General features: G+C 41.7%; 1 protein-coding gene across 2 annotated transcripts; it reads left to right on the top strand.

Annotated features, from left to right (window-relative positions):
- The first annotated feature begins 998 nt into the window (after positions 1 to 998).
- On the top strand, positions 999 to 19,749 carry LOC124019109. Of its 2 annotated transcripts, XM_046334480.1 has the most exons (7): positions 999 to 1,477; positions 1,873 to 2,003; positions 2,190 to 2,363; positions 8,503 to 8,658; positions 14,481 to 14,592; positions 14,820 to 14,941; positions 18,255 to 19,749. In XM_046334480.1, exons 1-7 carry the CDS (start codon positions 1,219 to 1,221, stop codon positions 19,194 to 19,196), a joined length of 1,896 nt encoding a protein of 631 aa, XP_046190436.1. In that variant the 5' UTR covers positions 999 to 1,218; the 3' UTR covers positions 19,197 to 19,749. The 2 variants fall into 2 exon arrangements, with proteins under 2 accessions (XP_046190436.1, XP_046190437.1); XM_046334481.1 differs by lacking the exon at positions 18,255 to 19,749 and having other exon boundaries at positions 14,820 to 18,009.
- The last annotated feature ends 260 nt before the right edge of the window (positions 19,750 to 20,009 follow it).

Raw genomic sequence — 20,009 nt, 5'->3', positions numbered from 1 at the left:
AATAAATCATGTGAGACAAAAGTGAGAGACAAGAATGAATTAGTAGTTTGTTTGTGAACGAGAAAAGGAACATCCTGACAGTCTGAGGCAGGGTGCTCTGCAGTCATCCTACTATTGACAGGGATAATGTGTCAGTTCTTATTTGTCAGTAGGAATTAAATGAGTGGGTCCTGCCTTGATTACTGTATTAGATTTATAGTACTTATCCTATAGATTTCGTCGTCTTAAACTGTTACCTAGAATAAACTGACAGCTGTATCGCTAGCATGTCATTCCAGGAAAGGGGCGTTTTAGCAATCTGCTCCTGCTAGTTAGCAACAGATCGACTTGTTGTAACTATCAAGCTACATCTAACGGTCTGGAAGGACAGAACACTACCACTCAACACCCCCTGCAACTGTTCTGCAGTAAAACCCCGCAATCCCAAGTATTTCTCTGCCGCTGCCACCACACAACCTCTATTTTCGGCGACTTTCGATCCATTTCTGTAGTACAATTGACAACCATAGCTATGAATGTCAAGAAACCTACCTTACTGAAGCACATTCTTTCCATCACTCTCTATTAGCTTCTGCCTACTCACAGAAATCCTCTCAGGATCCCTCACCCTGTACAGACCTTTCTCTACCACCCTCTTCACTGCTTCAACGTGTTTTTTGGGATTCAGGAATTTGACAGCAGAGGCATTACAAGGAATCCTGTCGATTTAATGTTCCATCCTCACAGGCACCTGAGCCTGTTTAGGGATGGGATTTAAACTGTGACTGAAGGAGTGGAATGATATTTTTATGTATTTTGTATGATCTCGGTTTAACCCCCCTTCCCGCAATGGAATATTTTGTTTCAATACCAATAGGTGTAGTTTGCCACAAAACCTTAAAGAAGGAGATTTGATGTGTAACACAATAAACAGTTCCGTAATTCAAACAACAGCGCGCATATCCTTCTCATTTAGCCACACCCTTTGAGCTATGACGCCACCCAATAACATCGTTTCTCTTCAGTGTAAACGGAAGTGATCAGTGACCAAGAAGAATTTCCACATTAGCGTTTTTTATTGTTGATATTAAGACGTGTATTGTCAACATGGAACTCAATATATGACTTATTTAACTGCACAGCATCACATACTTACTCCATGTAGTCTTTAATTCGCGTTGGAGGCCGGACTTGGTTAATAGACGTTTTTTTTTAGGTAACGCTAGTTAGCTGCTAACAATGGCTAACGGTGTGGTTTTTCACAGTCAAATAGCCTCCATCATGGAGGTGCTAGCGAATGCAGCCGTAGCAGATATCTGTAAACTCGTAGATGACGACTATGCAGTGTTTCGTTTGGAAATAACTCAAAGCCAGAAAGAAAATAGGGCATTACGGAGGAAACTACAGCTACTGGAACTAAAGGTAGCACGGGAGCGCGTCGTCGCCAGTCGTCCCAGTAGTGTCAAGATCCTCGACCGATACAGAGGAATGGCAAGAGGTACATTTTACAGAAGGCTGAGGCTGCGCGGCCTAACGCCATCCATATATAACTCCGTGCCTGTCGCCCCGTTCCCCTCTGCACATGTGTTACCCAGAATTGGGTCTTGGTCAGTTTTTGGATAGTATGCAATAATTCCCCAGATTACTTAGCTGTCATGGAAAAATAAAAATAATATTCTAGACAGGTTAATTTACTACATTAGCTATTATTTAATCAACGAACGCAATGTGTTGCATGGAACATAATACATTGATCAATAAAAAGTATATCAACTAGTTATGCTAAGTGTTACCTTACATCCTTACCAATTCTAGACATTGTCAAAACTGTCAATCGTGTACAATATAGCGTTGAGCATTGACAGTAGCTAATCCCCCCCCATTCACTCTCAGGTGAAGCACATCTCACTGGAGGCAACAGGAGCTTTGAGAAGCCAGCGAGACACAATACATGGGGAGATGGCCAACCAATTACTGTTGATGAGGGGAGTGGAACTTCAACCCAGCATGTAATCGTGATAGAGGTGAGTGTAATAGTGTTATATAAAAAATAAAAATAAATTTGGCCCGTTTATTTCAGAAAGGTTCCCCTCAGCTATTCACTTGCTTACATGTATATCTGCCATAGGGGAGCTTGTAAGATTTTTCTAAGATGCTGTTATACAATTCAACTCATGCACCAGTAATAACCTCCTCTTTTCTTTTGTCAGTCTGCAGATGCAGAGGCTGCAGGTCCTGGGGTCAAGCAGGAGAGTTCTGAATCAGAGGAAATCAAACAGCACAGCAGAGACATCCAGACTGGAGCATCTGGAGCACCCCCTGTAGCCACAGAGGACCCTACCACCGCCCCAGCGCAGCCCAGGACCCGACGCAACATCATGGAGGTCAGTGGAACGCTGAACGCCGTTCTCAAGACAGAAACAGACACAGAGACTTTAACTGAAACACAAAGGCTAGACACAGGATTTGACCACAGATCAGACCAAGGGAGACTGGTCTGTCACACAGCATCTGATCCTGCTCCCGGCTCAGAGTATTTACTTTACGGTAATCAGAGCCCGAGGATGGTTCAGTCCCAACGGGACTCAGATGACGCGTTACATGATCCATCTTGTTCTTACACTACAGAGATGGACCCTGGCAACATGACCGTGGGTTTAGAGACACAGACTGATCTGTCTAGAGGGGACTGGAACCGGTACAGTAGTCGTGTATACCCTGAAGGGTGCCTAGATAAGAAAGGGGAGGGTTTGGTTGTAGATGAAGTGAAAGTGGAGTGTGAGGTTCCTCCCACATGGAATGCAGATAGTCACCTAGGATACGGACTCTCACAGAGCAGAGGTTTCTTAGATTATAGGGAAAGCTCAGAGACAAATCCGGATGTTGCAACTCACTCCCCTTTAAACTCGCGCAGGGATCTTGACCCAGTGTCCTTGTCGATTGGGCCTTACGATTCTCACGGCCACATCCTTTTCGATCAGGTATCGAACTCAAACGCCAGGGCTAGAGGCCAGGGAGTGGGAGCCGCATCAGGCAATAGTAAAGAGAAACGGTTCCTCTGCATGTTTTGTAACAAAGGCTTCAGCTGCCCCCAGAAGGTGGAGATCCACCAGAGGGTCCACACAGGAGAGAAACCCTTCAGCTGTACACAGTGTCACAAACGCTTTGCCCAGTCTTGTGACCTGAAGAGGCACCAAAGGGTCCACACAGGGGAGAAACCCTACAGCTGCCCCCAGTGTGATAAGAGGTTCTCCCACCAGCACCATCTGAAGAGGCACATGAAGGTCCACACAAGATAGAGACTAGGTGGAGGGCCGAAAAACGTTAAGTTGATTCATCCCTGTCGAGGGAGGAGCTGATGACAGTAAAATATTCTTATGATCACTATTGCATGTGTTGGTACTTTCAATTCTTACTCATTTTCTCATAAAAAGTATATTCCAAAATTCTGTTGGGCAAATATTCTAAACTGCTTAACTTTGAACCAATCAGAACTCCAGCACAAACACCTTGTGATGAAGGCAGCCAATGGACTGCTTCTATCTACGATGTAAATACTGCCTCTTGTGAAAACACACGCTGCTGTCTGATGAAGGGGAACAGATATAGCTAACTCCCAAAGACTGAAATAAGATAAATATCTGTTTAGTGCACTGGAAATATGCCGCATGCAACATGAATTGTCTTGATTTTATGAAGAGATAACGCCGTTTACAATTTAGCCAACTTATTGAAAGCTAGCAAATGTTATTTTGACTAGCCTAGTCAGCTACTGTAAATGTCAATTTGTGTTTCATTAGCTTTCTTCGTCAGTGAATTCAATTTTTTAAAATCATGTTTTGTCTCATTTCAAGTAACTAGCTGCAAGCTTAAATAAACATTTGATCATATAATTTGCATAGAAACCCAATTAAAGCATGTAGGTAGAAAGATGTGTGTGTCATGAATGGAGGTCTAATAATGATGGCTGCATATTAGCCAAATCATATAGCATACCTTGCAGTACAATCTTCTCTAAAAACAGTTGTAACATGTTGTAACATGTGCTTTGCAATAAGAAAACCAGAGTTTGATTTCTAAACCAGATGAGACCTCAAATAGCAGGTCCCAATACCATGGTGGACCTGCACAATGTTGAATGCATTACAATATAAAGTATGGAAAATGATAGAGCCTTTAGGATTATAGAAAAAACAGTTGGGAAATTCATGTTTGCGTTTTAAACACGAAATGTTCAGTGAATGTGAATATTTTTAGGTGGTTTAAATGATACATTTTCCTACTAACCTTCTAAAAGTTGACAGTGCCAAGATATTGCAAATCCATTCATTATTCTACTAGCTATGACTGAATGTGAGACAAGTTTCCCATAATGTACATTTCATGCATATACAGTGCCTTCAGAAAATATTCAGACCCCTTGACTTTTTCCACATTTAGTTACGTTAGCCTTATTTTAAAATGGATTCAATTGTTTTTCTTCAATCAATCTACACACAATACCCCATAATGAAAAAGCAAAAACAGGTTTTTATATATTTTTTAAACATTTTTGCTAATACTGAAATACCTTATTTACATAAGTATTCAGACCCTTTGCTATGAGACTCGAAATTGAGATCAGGTGCCTCCTGTTTCAATTGATTATCCTTGAGCCATTTCTACAACTTGATTGGTGTCCACCTGTGGTAAATTCAATTGATTGGACATGATTTGGAAAGGCACACACGTCTATATAAGGACCCACAGTTGACAGTGCAAGTCAAAGCAAAAACAAAGCCGTGAGGTCGAAGGAATTGTCCGTAGACCAAGAACACAGTGGCCCTGATCATTCTTAAATGGAAGAAGTTTGGAACCATCAAGACTCTTCCTAGAGCTGGCCGCCCGGCCGAACTGAGTAATCGGTGGAGAAGGGCCTTGGTCAGAGAGGTGACCAAGAACCCAATGGTCACTTTGACAGAGCTCCAGAGTTCCTCTGTCGAGATGGGATAAACTTCCAGAAGGACAACCATCTCTGCAGCTCTCCACCAATCAGGCCTTTATGGTGGTGGTCAGACGGAAGCCACTCATCATGTGTAAAAAGCACATGACAGCCCGCTTGGAGTTGCAAACGGTACCTAAAGGACACTCGGGCCATGAGAAACAAGATTTTCTCGTCTGATGAATCCAAGATTGAACTCTTTGGCCTGAATGCCAAGCGTCACATCTGGAGGAAACCTGGCATCATCCCTATGGTGAAGCATGGTGGTGGCAGCATCATGCTGTGGGGATGTTTTTCAGCGGCAGGGACTGGGAGACTAGTCAGGATAAGAGAGCAAAGTACAGAAAGATCCTTGGTGAAAACCTGTTCCAGAGTGCTCAGCACCTCAGACTGGGGCGAAGGTTCACCTTCCAACAGGACAACGACCCTAAGCACACAGCCAAGACAACGCAGGAGTGGCTTTGGGACAAGTCTCTGAATGTCCTTGAGTGGCCCAGCCAGAGCCCGGACTTGAACCCGATCAAACATCTCTGGAGAGACCTGAAAATAGCTGTGCAGCAACGCTCCGCATCCAACCTGACAAGAGCTTGAGAGGATCTCCAGAGAAGAATGGGAGAAACTTCCCAAATACAGGTGTGCCAAGTGTGTGTCGTACCCAAGAAGACTCGAAGCTGTAATCAGTGCCAAGGGTGCTTCAACAAAGTACCGAGTAAAGGATCTGAATACTTATTTTAAATTGTTATTTCATTATATATTTTATTTTATAAATGTGAGAAAAAAATAGCTTTGTCATTTTGGGTTATGTTTTTTAAATATTTTTTATTTTACTAGGCAAGTCAGTTAAGAACAAATTCTTATTTTCAATGACGGCCTAGGAACAGTGGGTTAACTGCCTGTTCAGGGGCAGAACGACAGATTTGTACCTCGTCAGCTCGGGGATTCGAACTTGCAACCTTTCGGTTACTAGTCCAACGCTCTAACCACTAGGCTACCCTGTGTAGATTGAGGGGGGGAAATAATTGTATCAATTTTAGAATAAGGTTGTAATGTAAGAAAATGTTTTTAAAAAGTCAAGAGGTCTGAATACTTTCCGAAGGTGTGGACTGACAGTGAAATGCAAACTTATGGCCCTTCCCAACAATGCAGAGAAAGAAAAGGGAGATAATAGAAAAGGAACAAATGTATTCAGAATTAATAAATATACACTCTGAAAACCAGGTCCTCCCTCGACAGAAGATTAATGTAGCTTGCTAAAGCCCATCACCTGTACGCACTGCAGGAAGCGTTTCTGGGAGAGGAGATACCTCAGGATACACCAGCAGAAAAAACATTCCACTCTGTAACATAGAAAGTAAGGCTGGAATTTGCCAGGGACCACATGATAAAATATTATCACAATAGTTAGGTTCCGATGCTATATTTATTACACTTCTCACAATTGTGTATGTATTCCGATTCGATGTTGCAATTTGATGTTCCAAACATATGGCTCATCATATGTCTGCTGCAGAGAGAGGAGAGAGCGTGAGAAAAATAGTTTTTATAAATCTGGGAAATAAAAGTGCTGAAAACATGTTGGCTCACTATTTAAAAAGAAGATGGAGAACAAGCTATAGGATGAAAAATATCTGAAGTTTTTTCCACAGGTACAGCTGACTAGTGCCAGCTACCGCTACCTACAGTAGCAAAACAGTTATAATAATAAAACAATATGTAACACGATTTGTAACCATTCCAATCATTAAATACATATTCATTTTCATTGTTGTCAAGAGAAGAACCACAGATGCATTTGGATTAATGAGAGTAACAGATTTCAGTGTTGAATATTCCTGAGCAAAATATTGCATCCAGACATTGTGTGATATATAAGGCAGTGGTCTAAGACACATCGGTCTAAGGCACTGCATCTCAGTGCTAGAGGCGTCACTACAGACCCTGGTTCAATTCCAGGCTGTATCACAACCAGACGTGATTGGGAGTCTCATAGTGCGGCGCACAATTGGCCCAGCATCGTCCGGGTTAGGCTTGTGTAGGCCTTCTTTGTAAATAAGAATTTGTTCTTAACTGACTTGCCTAGTTAAATAAAGGTTAAATACAAATATATTAACACTAAAAAGTATGTTGCATCAAATAAAAATCTAATGTATTTATAAAGCTCTTTTTACATCAGCAAATGTCAAAGTGCTATACAGAAACCCAGCCTAAAACCCCAAACAGTAAACAATGCAGATGTAGAAGCACGGTGGCTAGGAAAAACTCCCTAGAAAGGAAGAAACCTAGGAAGAAACCTAGAGAGGAACCAGGCTCTGAGGGGTGGCCGGTCCTCTTCTGGCTGTGCCAGGTTGAGATAAGAGTACATGGCTATTAAGGTCAGATTGTTCTTCAAGATGTTCATATTGTGTTTGTACTGTGTAGGCTATATGATGTTCACAAATGCCTGTATCATTACTTCTATTCAACTATCTTATTTTTTTATGGGTAGATTAATGCAGTTTATCAAGTTGAGACGTATGTATGGTTTATATATTGTGTATTTAAAACTCAGACTTTTCATTCTAAGACTTTCATTGAGACTGTCTTTAGTATACATCACATCTGATCTCACCCTATTCTGCATACATCCAACAGAGCTTTATAACCAATATACACTTACTAAATATACCCACACTAAAAAACACCTACTGTACATGTCAAAATAGTTTAGTCAGGTTTGTCTGATGATGACTTTTGACTTATCGTAGCTGACTTTTTTTTAAACCCACAACGTCATATTTATATCCACCATGATGGGTTTAACAAAGAAGTCATTCTGTATTATGAGAATTTCGTTATCAATGTTCATAAACTTCAAGTAATTTACTCAGTCTTCAACCCAGAGTTTGTAAGGTTCTGGTTTAAATGAAACAGACATAGTTCCCAGCTTACAATAGTCAAAATGTTTATTCACGAGAGCACTCTGAAGTCCATTATGCATCCATTTTATACCTTGCTCCTTACTTACGCACATACTTCCACACAAACAGTAGATATCCTACACACATACATACACACGAACAGTAGATGAGTTGTATCCTTCTCCAGAGTTCTCACCACTGTGTATCACTACCCAGCCGACAGTTCCATTCCCCCGAGATTAGGGAAACCTTGAGAAGTACTCCCTGTCCTATCATAAGTTTCTCAGAGTTCTAGCCAGGTCGGGTCAAACACAGTTTAATTGTTCTCGATATTTTCTTAGACACACATATAAACACACATTTCTCTCCCTCACAGGTCTCTTCTGAACCTAGTTGGACTTACGTTTAATACTTTAATTATTCCTTATACATGCTACATAAACTATAATCCCTAATAGTTAGGTTTCAGGGTGGAATTATTTAATCATTATCTTTAAACATATAAATCCCCGTATCATTCTTTAACTACAGTACAGGACTCATGTAGTGGGGAAGGGTAAACACTCCATGTTGAAAGTGTGTATATGTGTGTGCGTACCTGAGGGAGTGTATGTCTGTGTAATCTGTATCACCTGCCTCTTCCAGGAGGAGGAGGGTCCAGAGGTGCTGCTGGTGAAGGAGGAGGAGTGTCTGAGGAACCCTGAGGGGACCATGGTCATGGAGGACAACCAGACTACACCACCTCCTGAACTCACAGAGGAACCAGCTGAGCAGCACAGGACCACACACAGTCTCACTGAGGTGAGCCCACTGTAGACTACTGTCTGAATGGTATTAGGTCAGGGCTCGGATCCACAAAGCCTCTCTGAGTAGGAGTGCTGAACTAGGATCAGTTTTGCCTTTTAGATCATGATGAATAAGACAATATAGACAGATGGGGACCTGATCCTCGATCAGCACTTCTACTCTGAGACTACCCTGGGGCCGTATCCACAAAGTGTCTCAGAAAAAGTCACAGGAATTTTGTTATAATCTGTTTTAAGACATCTGAGCTCAGAGTAGATTTTAGGATGATATTAAGACACTGCTCAGACAAACTCTGAGCCAGGAGTAAAATCAACTCTTAAAAGTTTCTCAGCTGGTAATCAGGACATTTTGAGGTACCGTAAAGGAAAGATAGTGATGACGCTCATTGACATTGTTACGGGCCCGTCCCAACAATGCAGTGAGAAAGAAAAGTAATAACAGAATAATAATAAATACAGAATGAGTAACGATACATGGGGTACCAGTACTAGGATAATTGAGGTAGATATGTACATGTAACTAGAAATAAAGTCGACAGGACAGATAATAAACAGCAGCGTATATGATGAGTCAAAGAAAGTTAGTGCAAAAAGGTCAATGAAGATAGTTAACCAATTAGCTACCCGGACTATTTAACTCACTATTTAGCAGTCTTATGGCTTGGGAATAGAAGCTGTTCAGGGTCCTGTTGGTTCCAGACTAGGGCTGTGCTGGTCACGAAATTTCGTCAGCCGGTGATTGTCAAGCAAATAACGGTCGGTCTCATGGTAATTGACCTTTAATTAACATAAACACATTTAGCATCTCCTGGCTTCCATACTCCTGCCTAAAAACCACTGATGCAGACCTTTGGAACATCTACATTTGAAAAAGTCTAATAAATCCATGTAATATAGCCTACACCTTCACAACAAATCCATTATTTATTTTAGACAGGTCTAAAGAAACATGATATGAAGGAAATGTAGTCTATTTCAGAAGAACAGAATGGCATACTCTGAGTTGTCCTTATGTTAGGTCCTGATCTGGCTATGCCAAATGGCTGTGGGATACACTAGTTCATTTAGCAGACAAGATTTGCATATAATTCTGTGGCATTATTTTATAGTATGAAGAATACAATTGAACAAAGCTGAATAACATAGAAAGGATATTTTCTCCAAACCATTTGAGGGAGTGTGCATATGCGGCTATTCTGTGTTGAGCGGTTACCAAAAATAGGTACTCCTACATGTTTAATTTAGAGTTATTAATGTATCTTTAGTTGTTCTACAAACGTTGGGCTTCATGATTTGATTTGTAATACATTGTAAGGCTGCATGATGCGAATCTAAATTATTTTCTTTTGTCGCTTGAAAGGCATGAACTCTGCTTTGTTGTTTTTTTGCGCAGGCTGTACACACTTCGTCAGGTCTCTCATTCACAATTTGAGAAGCACTTGATAATGCCTTGAATTTCCCGGCGGCATCCCCTTGTGTGGCCATAGTGCACCCTAAAAAAAATCCATGCCTTTTGCAGCCATTCACCCTGATTGCTGCATGCTCCGTAGCACTTCTCACTCACACGGCTCTCCATCACGTGATCTGGTCTTTCTCACAGGCTACAAGTGAAGACAGACACATCGGGACGCAACTGAGCACGTTCTTATCCAATTCCGAAGATTGACGATATTGGAAGAACTGTCCACATTTGCTTTTCGTCAGCCAACAAGATGATCAGGCCTAACGTACAGCCAAAGCACTAGCCTATGTCAATCTATTATCCCCCATAGTACAAAAGTTGGCCTATTATATTCTGTACGAGAAATAAATATTCCAAACATAGTCTGGGACAGTTGTGGGATTCAATAAATCTCAAATTAATACAACCACTAGCATCAAACAAAAACTTTGTTACGCAATGTGGCTGATGCAACAGATCAGAACATTTAGCTTAAAATGTTGAAAAAATATTAGGCTATTTCTTCACATTATAAGCGCAGCAATACGCACACGGCAGTAGGCTAAAAGCGTGAAGGTTCCATTAGCGGGAAAACACCATTATCAAAAGTGACCACACAATTATGCATGAAACTCAGGCGCTGCTTATATATGCCATTTAGGCTCTACACCCCTTGTAAAGTGGATTCATGTGCTTTATTTTAAGAATTTATTTGACCACTTTTTAGTTGTGAAACAAACCTTCAAACAGGCCTATGGGCTAGGCTATATGAGGTGTGCGATTATGATTTTTTTATTTTTATTAAGTATCTTTTTCTTGCCTTATGCTGGGCATCATTCACAAGTGATAATATATAATTAACAAGTGATAAGCTAATAGTCACCCATTAGACTATTCTTGATTTAATTTTATCTTTACATATACTAAATAATATATGTGTGAAATCCGTTTTGATTTAGAAATGGACCATTATTTTGCACCTGTCTCGAAATGGGCAGGGGAAAAAATACATGTCATCTATGCACTTAAATAGAGAATAGAGGACGCTTTTCCGTGGTTCATTTTCATGCCAGCCAGGTTGGCTATACTCCTGTTGTAAAGAGAAGCAATATGCTTAATATTAGGAAAGTTGACAAATAAATATAGTAGGCCTAGCCTATAGAAATCTGATGGGATCCTCCTTTTTTTAAGAGGCCATCACTCTGTTTTCTTACACAATTTCATAGCCGTAGATATGTTACGCAACATGAGCTTATGGACTCTCATGAAGTGTTTGATTAGATTTTCGAATACATTTGCATTGATGCCAGAGTGATTAGAGGGACAATAGAGTGCTGAGTACCAGGCAGTTAGCAAGTTTGGTATTCTACTAATGACCATCAGCAGCATCAGAGCTTGGAGAAGCCTAATTACCGTGACTAAAAGGTTACATGGAATTTGACTGCCTTCATGACTCGTGACCACCGGGGTGGCGGTAAGGTCACTGCACTGGGTCTTTGACAATTTTTAGGGCCTTCCTCTGACACTGCCTGGTATAAAGGTTCTGGATGGCAGGGAGCTTGACTCCTGTGTATACACTACCCTCTATAGCGCTTTGTGGTTGGATGCCAAGCAGTTGCCAAATCTTTTCAGCCTCCTGAGGCATTGTCATGCCCTCTTCATGACTGTGTTGGTGTGTGTGTGGACCATGATAGGTCCTTAGTGATGTGGACACTGAGGAACTTGTAGCACTTGATCCACTCCACTACAGTCTGGTCGATGTGAGTGGGGGCGTGCTCAGCCCTCCATTTCCTGTAGTCCATGATCAGCTCCTTTGCCTTGCTGACATTGAGGAAGAGGTTGTCCTAGCACTACACTGCCACTTCTCTGGGTGTCTGGTGTGATGGTGTTGATGTGAGCAATGACCAGCCTTTAAAAGCTTTTCATGGCTACAGATGTGAGTGCTACGAGGCGATAGTCATTTAGACAGGTTACCGAGGCGTTCTTGTGCACAGGGACTATGGTGGTCTGCTTTAAACATGTGGCGGCAGGGTAGCCTAGTGGTTAGCGCGTTGGACTAGTAACCGGAAGGTTGCAAGTTCAAATCCCCAAGCTGACAAAATACAAATCTGTCATTCTGCCCCTGAACAGGCAGTTAACCCACTGTTCCTAGGGCATCATTGAAAATAAGAATTTGTTCTTAACTGACTTGCCTAGTTAAATAAAGGTAAAATAAAAAAATAAAAACATGTAGGTATTACAAATGGGGTCAGGTAGAGGATGAACATGTCAGTGAAGACACTTGCCAACTGGTCAGCGGATGCTCTGATTACGCGTCTGGTAATCCGTCTGGCCCTGCGGCCTTGTGAATGTTAGAACTTTAAACAGGTTCTCTCACATCAGCTTTGGAGAGTATGATCATACAGCGGTCCGAAACAGTTGGTGCTGTCATGCATGGTTCATTGTTGCTTGCCTCGAAGTGAGCATAGAAGGCAGTTATTATGCGTCTCTGTGTGTGTGGAGTAAAGGTGATCTAGGGTTTTTTTTTTTGGCAAAATGGATTCAGTTTTCCTGCATTAAAATCACTGTACACTAGGAGCACCTCCCCTGGATGACCATTTTCTTGTTTGCTTATGGCCCTATACTGCTTGTTGAGTGTGGTCTTAGTCCCATCATCTTGTTGGGGTTGTAAATAGACAGCTATGAAAACTATAGATACACTCTCTTTGTAAATAGTATGGTCTAGAGCTTATCATGAGGTATTTGAACTCATGAGAGCAGAACCTCGAGACTTCCTTAATATTAGAGATCGCACACCAGCTGTTGTTAACAAAGAGACATACACCTCCCCTTTGAGCTTACTGGATGCTGCCATTCTGTCCTACTGCTGCCAGATGTATATTATCCATGTTCATGTTCAGCCAAGACTCCGAGAACCATAGGTTATTACAGTTCTTCAGGTGCCGTTGATAGGATAGTCTCGAATGGAGCTCGCCCAGTTTGTTTTCCAGTGATTGTACATTCGCAAATAGAAGGGGGCTAGAGGTGGTTTATGTATTCGCCTACGTAGTTTGTCAGGGTGCCTGCATGTTGGCCTCTCTTGCGCAGTCTTTTTCTTTTCCAAGTCTTCGTTATTAGGGCCTGGTCCGGGGTGAGAAGCAGGTCCTGCTCCTCTGACTCGCGTTGAAGTAGAAATATTAATCCAAATCGAGGTTAGTGATCGCTGTTCTGATGTCCAGAAGCTCTTTTCGGTCATAGGAATTAGAATTATGGGGAATAACTCATCACGATGAGGTATTGCCTGCTTTGGACTATAGAATACTTCAAACAAGCATCAAATGTTGCAATGGTAAAATGTTTCATATAATTTTCACCTAATACAATTACTTTGCCTACTCTTAATTCTTGCCTAATATTTGTTGCATGCATAACCTTTTTTTTGTAACCAATTCTGATGGTGGTTAAAAACTGAATTTTGTTAATGGGCTATTAGTTATATCAACACATTCGTCACTACCATTTAACAACTCTAAATCGCTTTGGCACAGTAGGCATCAACCAACTTGCCGATAATGTTGCATAAATCGTTTGAACAGTCTATAATTTTCATTGAATATAATCAAAGTTAACATAGGCCATACCATGTGAAAATGATAGACTTTCAAAAATGTTGTGCAACATTATCTAATGCTTTCAATTTCCAAACCTACAGGTATGCTCAATTTAAGTATATTTTTTTAAAGATAGACTGTCATCGTCTATCAAGGTGATATTGTGCTCCAAAGGGATAACTTAAAATAACATAATGTCGGTTATTGAAATATATTGATTATTTATTAGCGTAGTGGTTAAAACAATTTAGGCATATAATGTGAAATCATTGTCAAAAGCGCAAGAGATACTGGTGCAGGTAGGTCTACATCATTTATGGGTTGATCATATTCAAATATAAGCACTTTCTTTCAAGAACTCCAAAGTAATTGCCTATGGTGCAGGAACCACTGACTCGCTGACCTTTTCTATTATCAAGACACTTGCTGGGAACTCAACTAGTTAGGACAGCTCATGAGGTCTCCTAAATATCTGTAGACTAGATGGGACTCTTATGACTAAAGATGCTTCAAGCATAGCTTTTATTTTTACCCGTTAGAATAGGAGAACCTCTACTCTGAGACACATCGTGAATACGGGTCCTGGTCTTGATTCATTTTGTCTTAAGTGTGGGACCATGTCTTTGAATTATCAAACCATTAAAGAGTATCAAGTAATAAAATCAACTAACATGTTTGTATAGTATTCATAGCAATCTCTCATTGCCCAATCAGAAGATGCTGCATAGCAGGGTGCTCATATCAGATTTCTTGATCCAACATCCTCTCACTCTGTATCTCTTACAGTCAGTAGACATGGAGGATGGTAAGCCTGATCTGCTGCTGATCAAAGAGGAGACAATAGAAGACGGACCAGAGAGCATTAACCTGCTGAGTGGACTAAAGATGGGGGAGCAAGGTAAGGGAGAAATGCGCATACAGTAGCCTACATACAGTAATAGATCTTCAATGGAAATAGTAATGTGGCTGGCAATTATTTTTTCAGAAAATTAAATCAATATAACTTATGTTTACATACAAAAACACACAATGCATGAACTTGACCAGGTAATTGATTTTTTAAAAACAACTCCCTATGTAGAGTTCTCTGCCATTTAAAAAGAAAAGTATATTCTCTTCCTTCAGGTGGTTGGCTGGAGGTTAAAAAAGGAGACTGGGCGGCCATCTTGGATTCCCAGACCGGCGCAGCCAAGGGTCGAGGAGACGACATCACCGAGCTGGCCAGGGCCAGAGGTGACATAGTGGAGGTCAGTGGATGGGACAGCATCCTTAATGCCGGGCTGGGGAACAACACTGTTAACCACAACCCAAAACAGACAGTCGAACACAAAACAACAGCCAAACTTAGTTTCCATGACAACAGACTGGCTGAGACCAGGGCAAGGCGTAGATTTGGTCTGCAGGGACGGGGTGGTGTGGGTGTGAGTCGGGAGAGAACAGACACAGACTCGGCTAGCGATGCGCCGTCCTGCTCCTATAGTTGTGATTCAGAGAGACTGATTGGGCCTCAGGTTAACCCCGTAACAGATGCTGCCTTCAGCCTGCCTTCTATAGGATCTATCAACTGGAAGATGGACCCTGCAACAACACAGACACTCCCTGGCCTTCATCCTCCTCATACTATTCTAATGTTAAACCAGACCTCCGACAATGACAGTGCCTCAACACTAAATAGCTACACAAGCCCATTGACAAATGACAGTAGTGGAGATGGAATCAGAAAAGGTGGTGGCGCGAAAGAGAAGCGATTCCCGTGTTCGTTCTGTGGGAAAGCCTTCAGTTTCCCCCAACAGGTGGAGATCCACCAGAGGATGCACACAGGGGAGAAACCTTTCTGCTGCAACCTGTGTCGGGGCAGTTTCTCCCACTTATCCAGCCTGAAGAGGCACCAGAGGGTCCACACAGGGGAGAAACCTTTCGGTTGCCACCTGTGCCGGGTCAGTTTCTCCCACACGTCCAGCCTGAAGAGGCACCTGAATGTCCACACGGGAGAGAGGCCGTTCGCCTGTACGCACTGCGAGAAGAGGTTCTCAGAGAGAAGCTACCTCAGGTTACACCAGCAGAAAATGCACACGGCCCATGTATAGTGTAGAGTAGTATTAGTTAGTTTGTAGTTAATTATGTTTTTGTATGTAGTAGGGAACTGGATCAAATGAACTGAGGAAAGAATTAGTATGATGAAGCAGAGTAGATGATATGGTGATGGTTGGTGTGATGGGGTCTTTTAAAATGCTTCACTGATAAGAAATGACAACATTGTCCTGTTGTTTGATGCGCTTGTTTTATAATGAGGAACTGATAGTGCCTTAATTCATGTTTCCTTGACAAAGTAATGAAGCTGTGTGTAATGTTAAACCTTTTCCAAAGTATTCTCATTCATTTTATCAAAGCGAGGGTACCAGATTTACAGAAAAGGTCAAGTGTTACCATAGGGAGAAATATATATACTTATTACTAGGGCTTTTGCGGTAATCCAGCATCATGAGTCATGACCTCAATAAAATTCTATGTGACCAGTCATGGTAATCTCCTTTTAAGCACTCTGGACATATGTTAATATGTTAGTAGTACCCAACTCGGTAATGATCATCAGGTCGCTAATGGCCTGATTCTCAGGGCTCTATTGTCCTTCTAGCCTCTCTGACATCAACGCAAATGTCATCGAAAATCACAAACACTTCTCACCAAAACAGTATGTGCTTTTAAAACGTACCTCCCTGTGATTGGTTGATTAGTTGTAGTTCAAGAGCAGAACTACAACTAATAAGGCAGATAACCCACTGTTCCTAGGCCATCATTGAAAATAAGAATGCATTTTCTTAACTGACTTGCCTAGTTAAATAAATAAAGTTAAAATAAAACAAATAAAAACTGATGGGAAAAAAAGTTAATAAAAAACAAATATAAGATATCTTTGGTACAAAATTGGCCAAGCCTAAATCAAACTAATTCAGTCTACATTATAGTGAATGTTGATTTTATTTTGAATAGCCTAGTAATAGGACACGTTTTATATTTTTCATAATTAATAGGCTGACACATTACCTTTAGCTACAGAATATCTCACCACCATGTGCTTCCATCTCCTCCCCGCTCTCCTTCATGACATTCTTCAGCGCGCAGAGAGAGGCGCTGTCAACAGTTTAATGAAATACCGTGTACAGTTTCGGTGTGAAAACATGTTACTATCGATTTTCTCTTAAAGATTTCACTTAGTTTCCCAAATGAAGCACTGGGTATCAGCAGGAACAGGGTTGGAGTGCCCATGGCATACAGAGTTTGGGCGGAATATCTATCACATATTGCGCCGCGACATAACCGCAGTTTACCGGATATGGGACGAAGCGGCGGGAAAGTGGCCTCCATTCGCTATTCGATACAGATGATATGTATTTTTTTCTCTTGCCCATATTTCTGCCAATTTGATAATGGGCCATTATAGATCTAAACTAATTTGACATATTAGTTCAGATTAAATTGAGAATAGTCTGGTGAAAGAATGGTCACTTGATGAAAGCTGGAGGGAACAGCATGTGCAGCATGTTGCGATATTCTCAAAATCGTCAATACCCAAGAGTCGCATCATGCAGCCCATATATGTTTTGATTTCTAAGGCATTCTAATGTTTGTATCATTCACAACTAAAGTTGCCAAATTACTGAAAATCTAGCATATAGGACCTGTTTCAAATGATGACTTTTACGTTCAACATAGACACTTAATATGCGCACTCCTCTGGAAAGGGAAAAATATCCTTTCTATTTTAAGTTCAATTATAATCTTCTTACTATAAAATCATATAATATAACACAATGGCATGGGACTTAAGGATATCTTGTCTGCTAAATGAACAAGCCTACAGCATGGCGCATAGCCATAAAATTATGTATTTTTGACAGTGTACAGTAGGGCAACTCATATTCTATTCTTCTGAAATACATTTTCTTCATATCATGTATCTTTAGACTGGCCTAAAATAAATCTTGGCTTTATTGTGATGGTGTATATTCAATTGATTTGATATTGTTAAATGTAGATGTTCCATAGTTCATCAGCAGCTTGTATGCATGGAGGCCTGGAGATGCTCAACGTGTTTATGTTAATTACTGGTCAATGACAGTTTTGCATGACAATAACCAGCTGACAAAATGTCATGACCACCACTCCCCTACTTATTTTGTCATGACCACCACAGCCCAACTTATTGTTTTCTTCAATAAAAAAGTACTGTACTTTACATTATGTAAGTGTATTACCATTTTAGTTGAAATTAAATACAAATTTGACTCTGCTGACTGGCTTGTTTTGTTTTTTTGTATCATTGCAGGGACTGAGTTTCCCTTATTTCAGTCGAATCAAAACATTATACTTAATTATTGAATCAACACATGGCTTTAAAAAATTAAACTCCAATGGTCCATATTGTTGGGTACTTGAATCACAGTGTTAGAGATGGGCTTGACTGTGGGTGAACATTTTATAATATGTCATGTTTCTGTGTGTACATCAGAGTTTCTTATATGAACCTTTTATATGCTCTTTTGTAAAATGTGTGTTTAGTCTGCAGTCCATGAAGACCTGCTGATATCCGGTGTTGCTGGCGGGAGAGAGTGGACTTCTGAAGCTCCTGGTCACAAACCCTGGTCCCGGATCAGAACCCTGGATCAGGAGCCATTGTTATTCCGTCCCGATTCGGAACTAGGACCAACCGACGAGGGACAGAGATTCCACCACTACACAGAACACAACCAGTGGACAGGTGGACTGAACAACCTCAGTCCTGGTGCTCATCAGAGAGCCCGAGGCTCCAGTCAGGGATCCAATCTGCAGCCCAGACCCTTCTCTTCACAGTCTCAGTGCAGGGATGGAGCAGGACCTGGGGCTGATGGAGATAGACCCTCCTGTTCCTATGATACAAACACCACAGTATCCATGATGAACAGAGCAGGTCATCTTAGGCTTCAGCCTTCACAGAGGGTGGCGGGAGATCCCCTGGGTGGTAGTCTATCAGGAAGTCTTTCTTTTCCTTCAGGATCCCATCTAATGCCTGGTGACTGGGTTCATAGTAAACCTGGACCTGAGTCTAGCTTTCCTCAGCTGCCTCATGGTAACCCCATAAATGCAGACAGGGTCAGGGTGGGCATTCACCACGAGAGGCACCTAACCTATAACACAGCACACAATCCCATCAACACCAAAACAATGGCTAGAGGTCAAGGAGGGAGCTCAAAGACTAACCAACTGACGGTGGTGGCTCCTGCATCTACCTCCTCTGGTGTCATAGGGTCACAACGTAAGAGGCCAAGCAATAGGACAGATTCTGAAAAGCCGTATGCCTGCCCCACGTGTGGGAAGAGCTTTGCGGAGGCAAGGTATGTGAAGCAGCACCAGACCATTCACACCAAGGAGAGGCCCTTCAAGTGCAAACTATGTTCCAAGAGCTTCTCCTTCCTGAGTTACCTCATCAGGCATAGGAGTGCCCACAATGGGGATAAATCGTAGCAATTCTTTAGCTGAACTATTATAGTTATCATGTGAAGTGTCCTGGGCTAATATTTTTTATTACTATGTCCCTCAGTTGAGCATCTGTGTACTCTAACGTTCTCCCATTATACAGATTGGTTGTTTGGTGTGCTGGCATAGCCGACACACTGTCATTGAAGTCTAACACTATATAAATACAGTGCATTCGGAAAGTATTCAGACCCTTCACTCAGTACTTTGTGAAATCACCTTTGGCAGAGATTTCAGCCTCGCGTCTTCTTGGTTATGACGTTACAAGCTTGGCACACCTGTATTTGGGGAGTTTTTCCCATTCTTCTCTGCAGACCCGCAAGCTCTGTCAGGTTGGATGGTGGGCGTCGCTGCACAGCTATTTTCTGGTCTCTCCAGAGATGTATGATCGATCGGGTTAAATTTTGGGCTCCAGCTGGGCCACTCAAGGACATTCAAAGACTTGTCCTGAAGCCACTCCTTCATTGTCTTGGCTGTGTGCTTAGGGTTGTTGTCCTGTTGGATGGTTAACCTTTACCCCAGTCTGAGGTCCTGAGTGCTCTGGAGCAGGATTTCATCAAGGATCTCTCTGTACTTTTCTCCTGTCATCTTTCCCTCATCCTGACTAGTATCCCAGTCCCTGCCTCTGAAAAACCTCCCCGCAGCATAATGCTGCCACCACCATGCTTCACCGTAGGGATGGTGACAGATGTCCTCCAGATGTGATGCTTGGCTTTCAGGCCAAAGAGTTTTCTCATGGTCTGAGAATCTTTGTGCCTTTTGGCAAACTCAAAGCGGGCTGTCATATGCCTTTCACTTAGG

Source organism: Oncorhynchus gorbuscha, unplaced genomic scaffold, assembly GCF_021184085.1.
Source record: "Oncorhynchus gorbuscha isolate QuinsamMale2020 ecotype Even-year unplaced genomic scaffold, OgorEven_v1.0 Un_scaffold_7:::fragment_4:::debris, whole genome shotgun sequence".
NCBI lineage: Eukaryota > Metazoa > Chordata > Actinopteri > Salmoniformes > Salmonidae > Oncorhynchus > Oncorhynchus gorbuscha.
Note: the sequence above shows the minus strand (reverse complement) of the source record. Positions and strands in the feature narration are given on the sequence as shown.

Coding starts and splice junctions, on each gene's coding strand:
- LOC124019109 (XM_046334480.1), top strand. CDS start 1,219: ATGGCTAACGGTGTGGTTTTTCACAGTCAAATAGCCTCCATCATGGAG. Junction 2,004..2,189: donor AGCATGTAATCGTGATAGAG/GTGAGTGTAATA, acceptor TTCTTTTGTCAG/TCTGCAGATGCAGAGGCTGC. Junction 14,593..14,819: donor ACTAAAGATGGGGGAGCAAG/GTAAGGGAGAAA, acceptor CTCTTCCTTCAG/GTGGTTGGCTGGAGGTTAAA.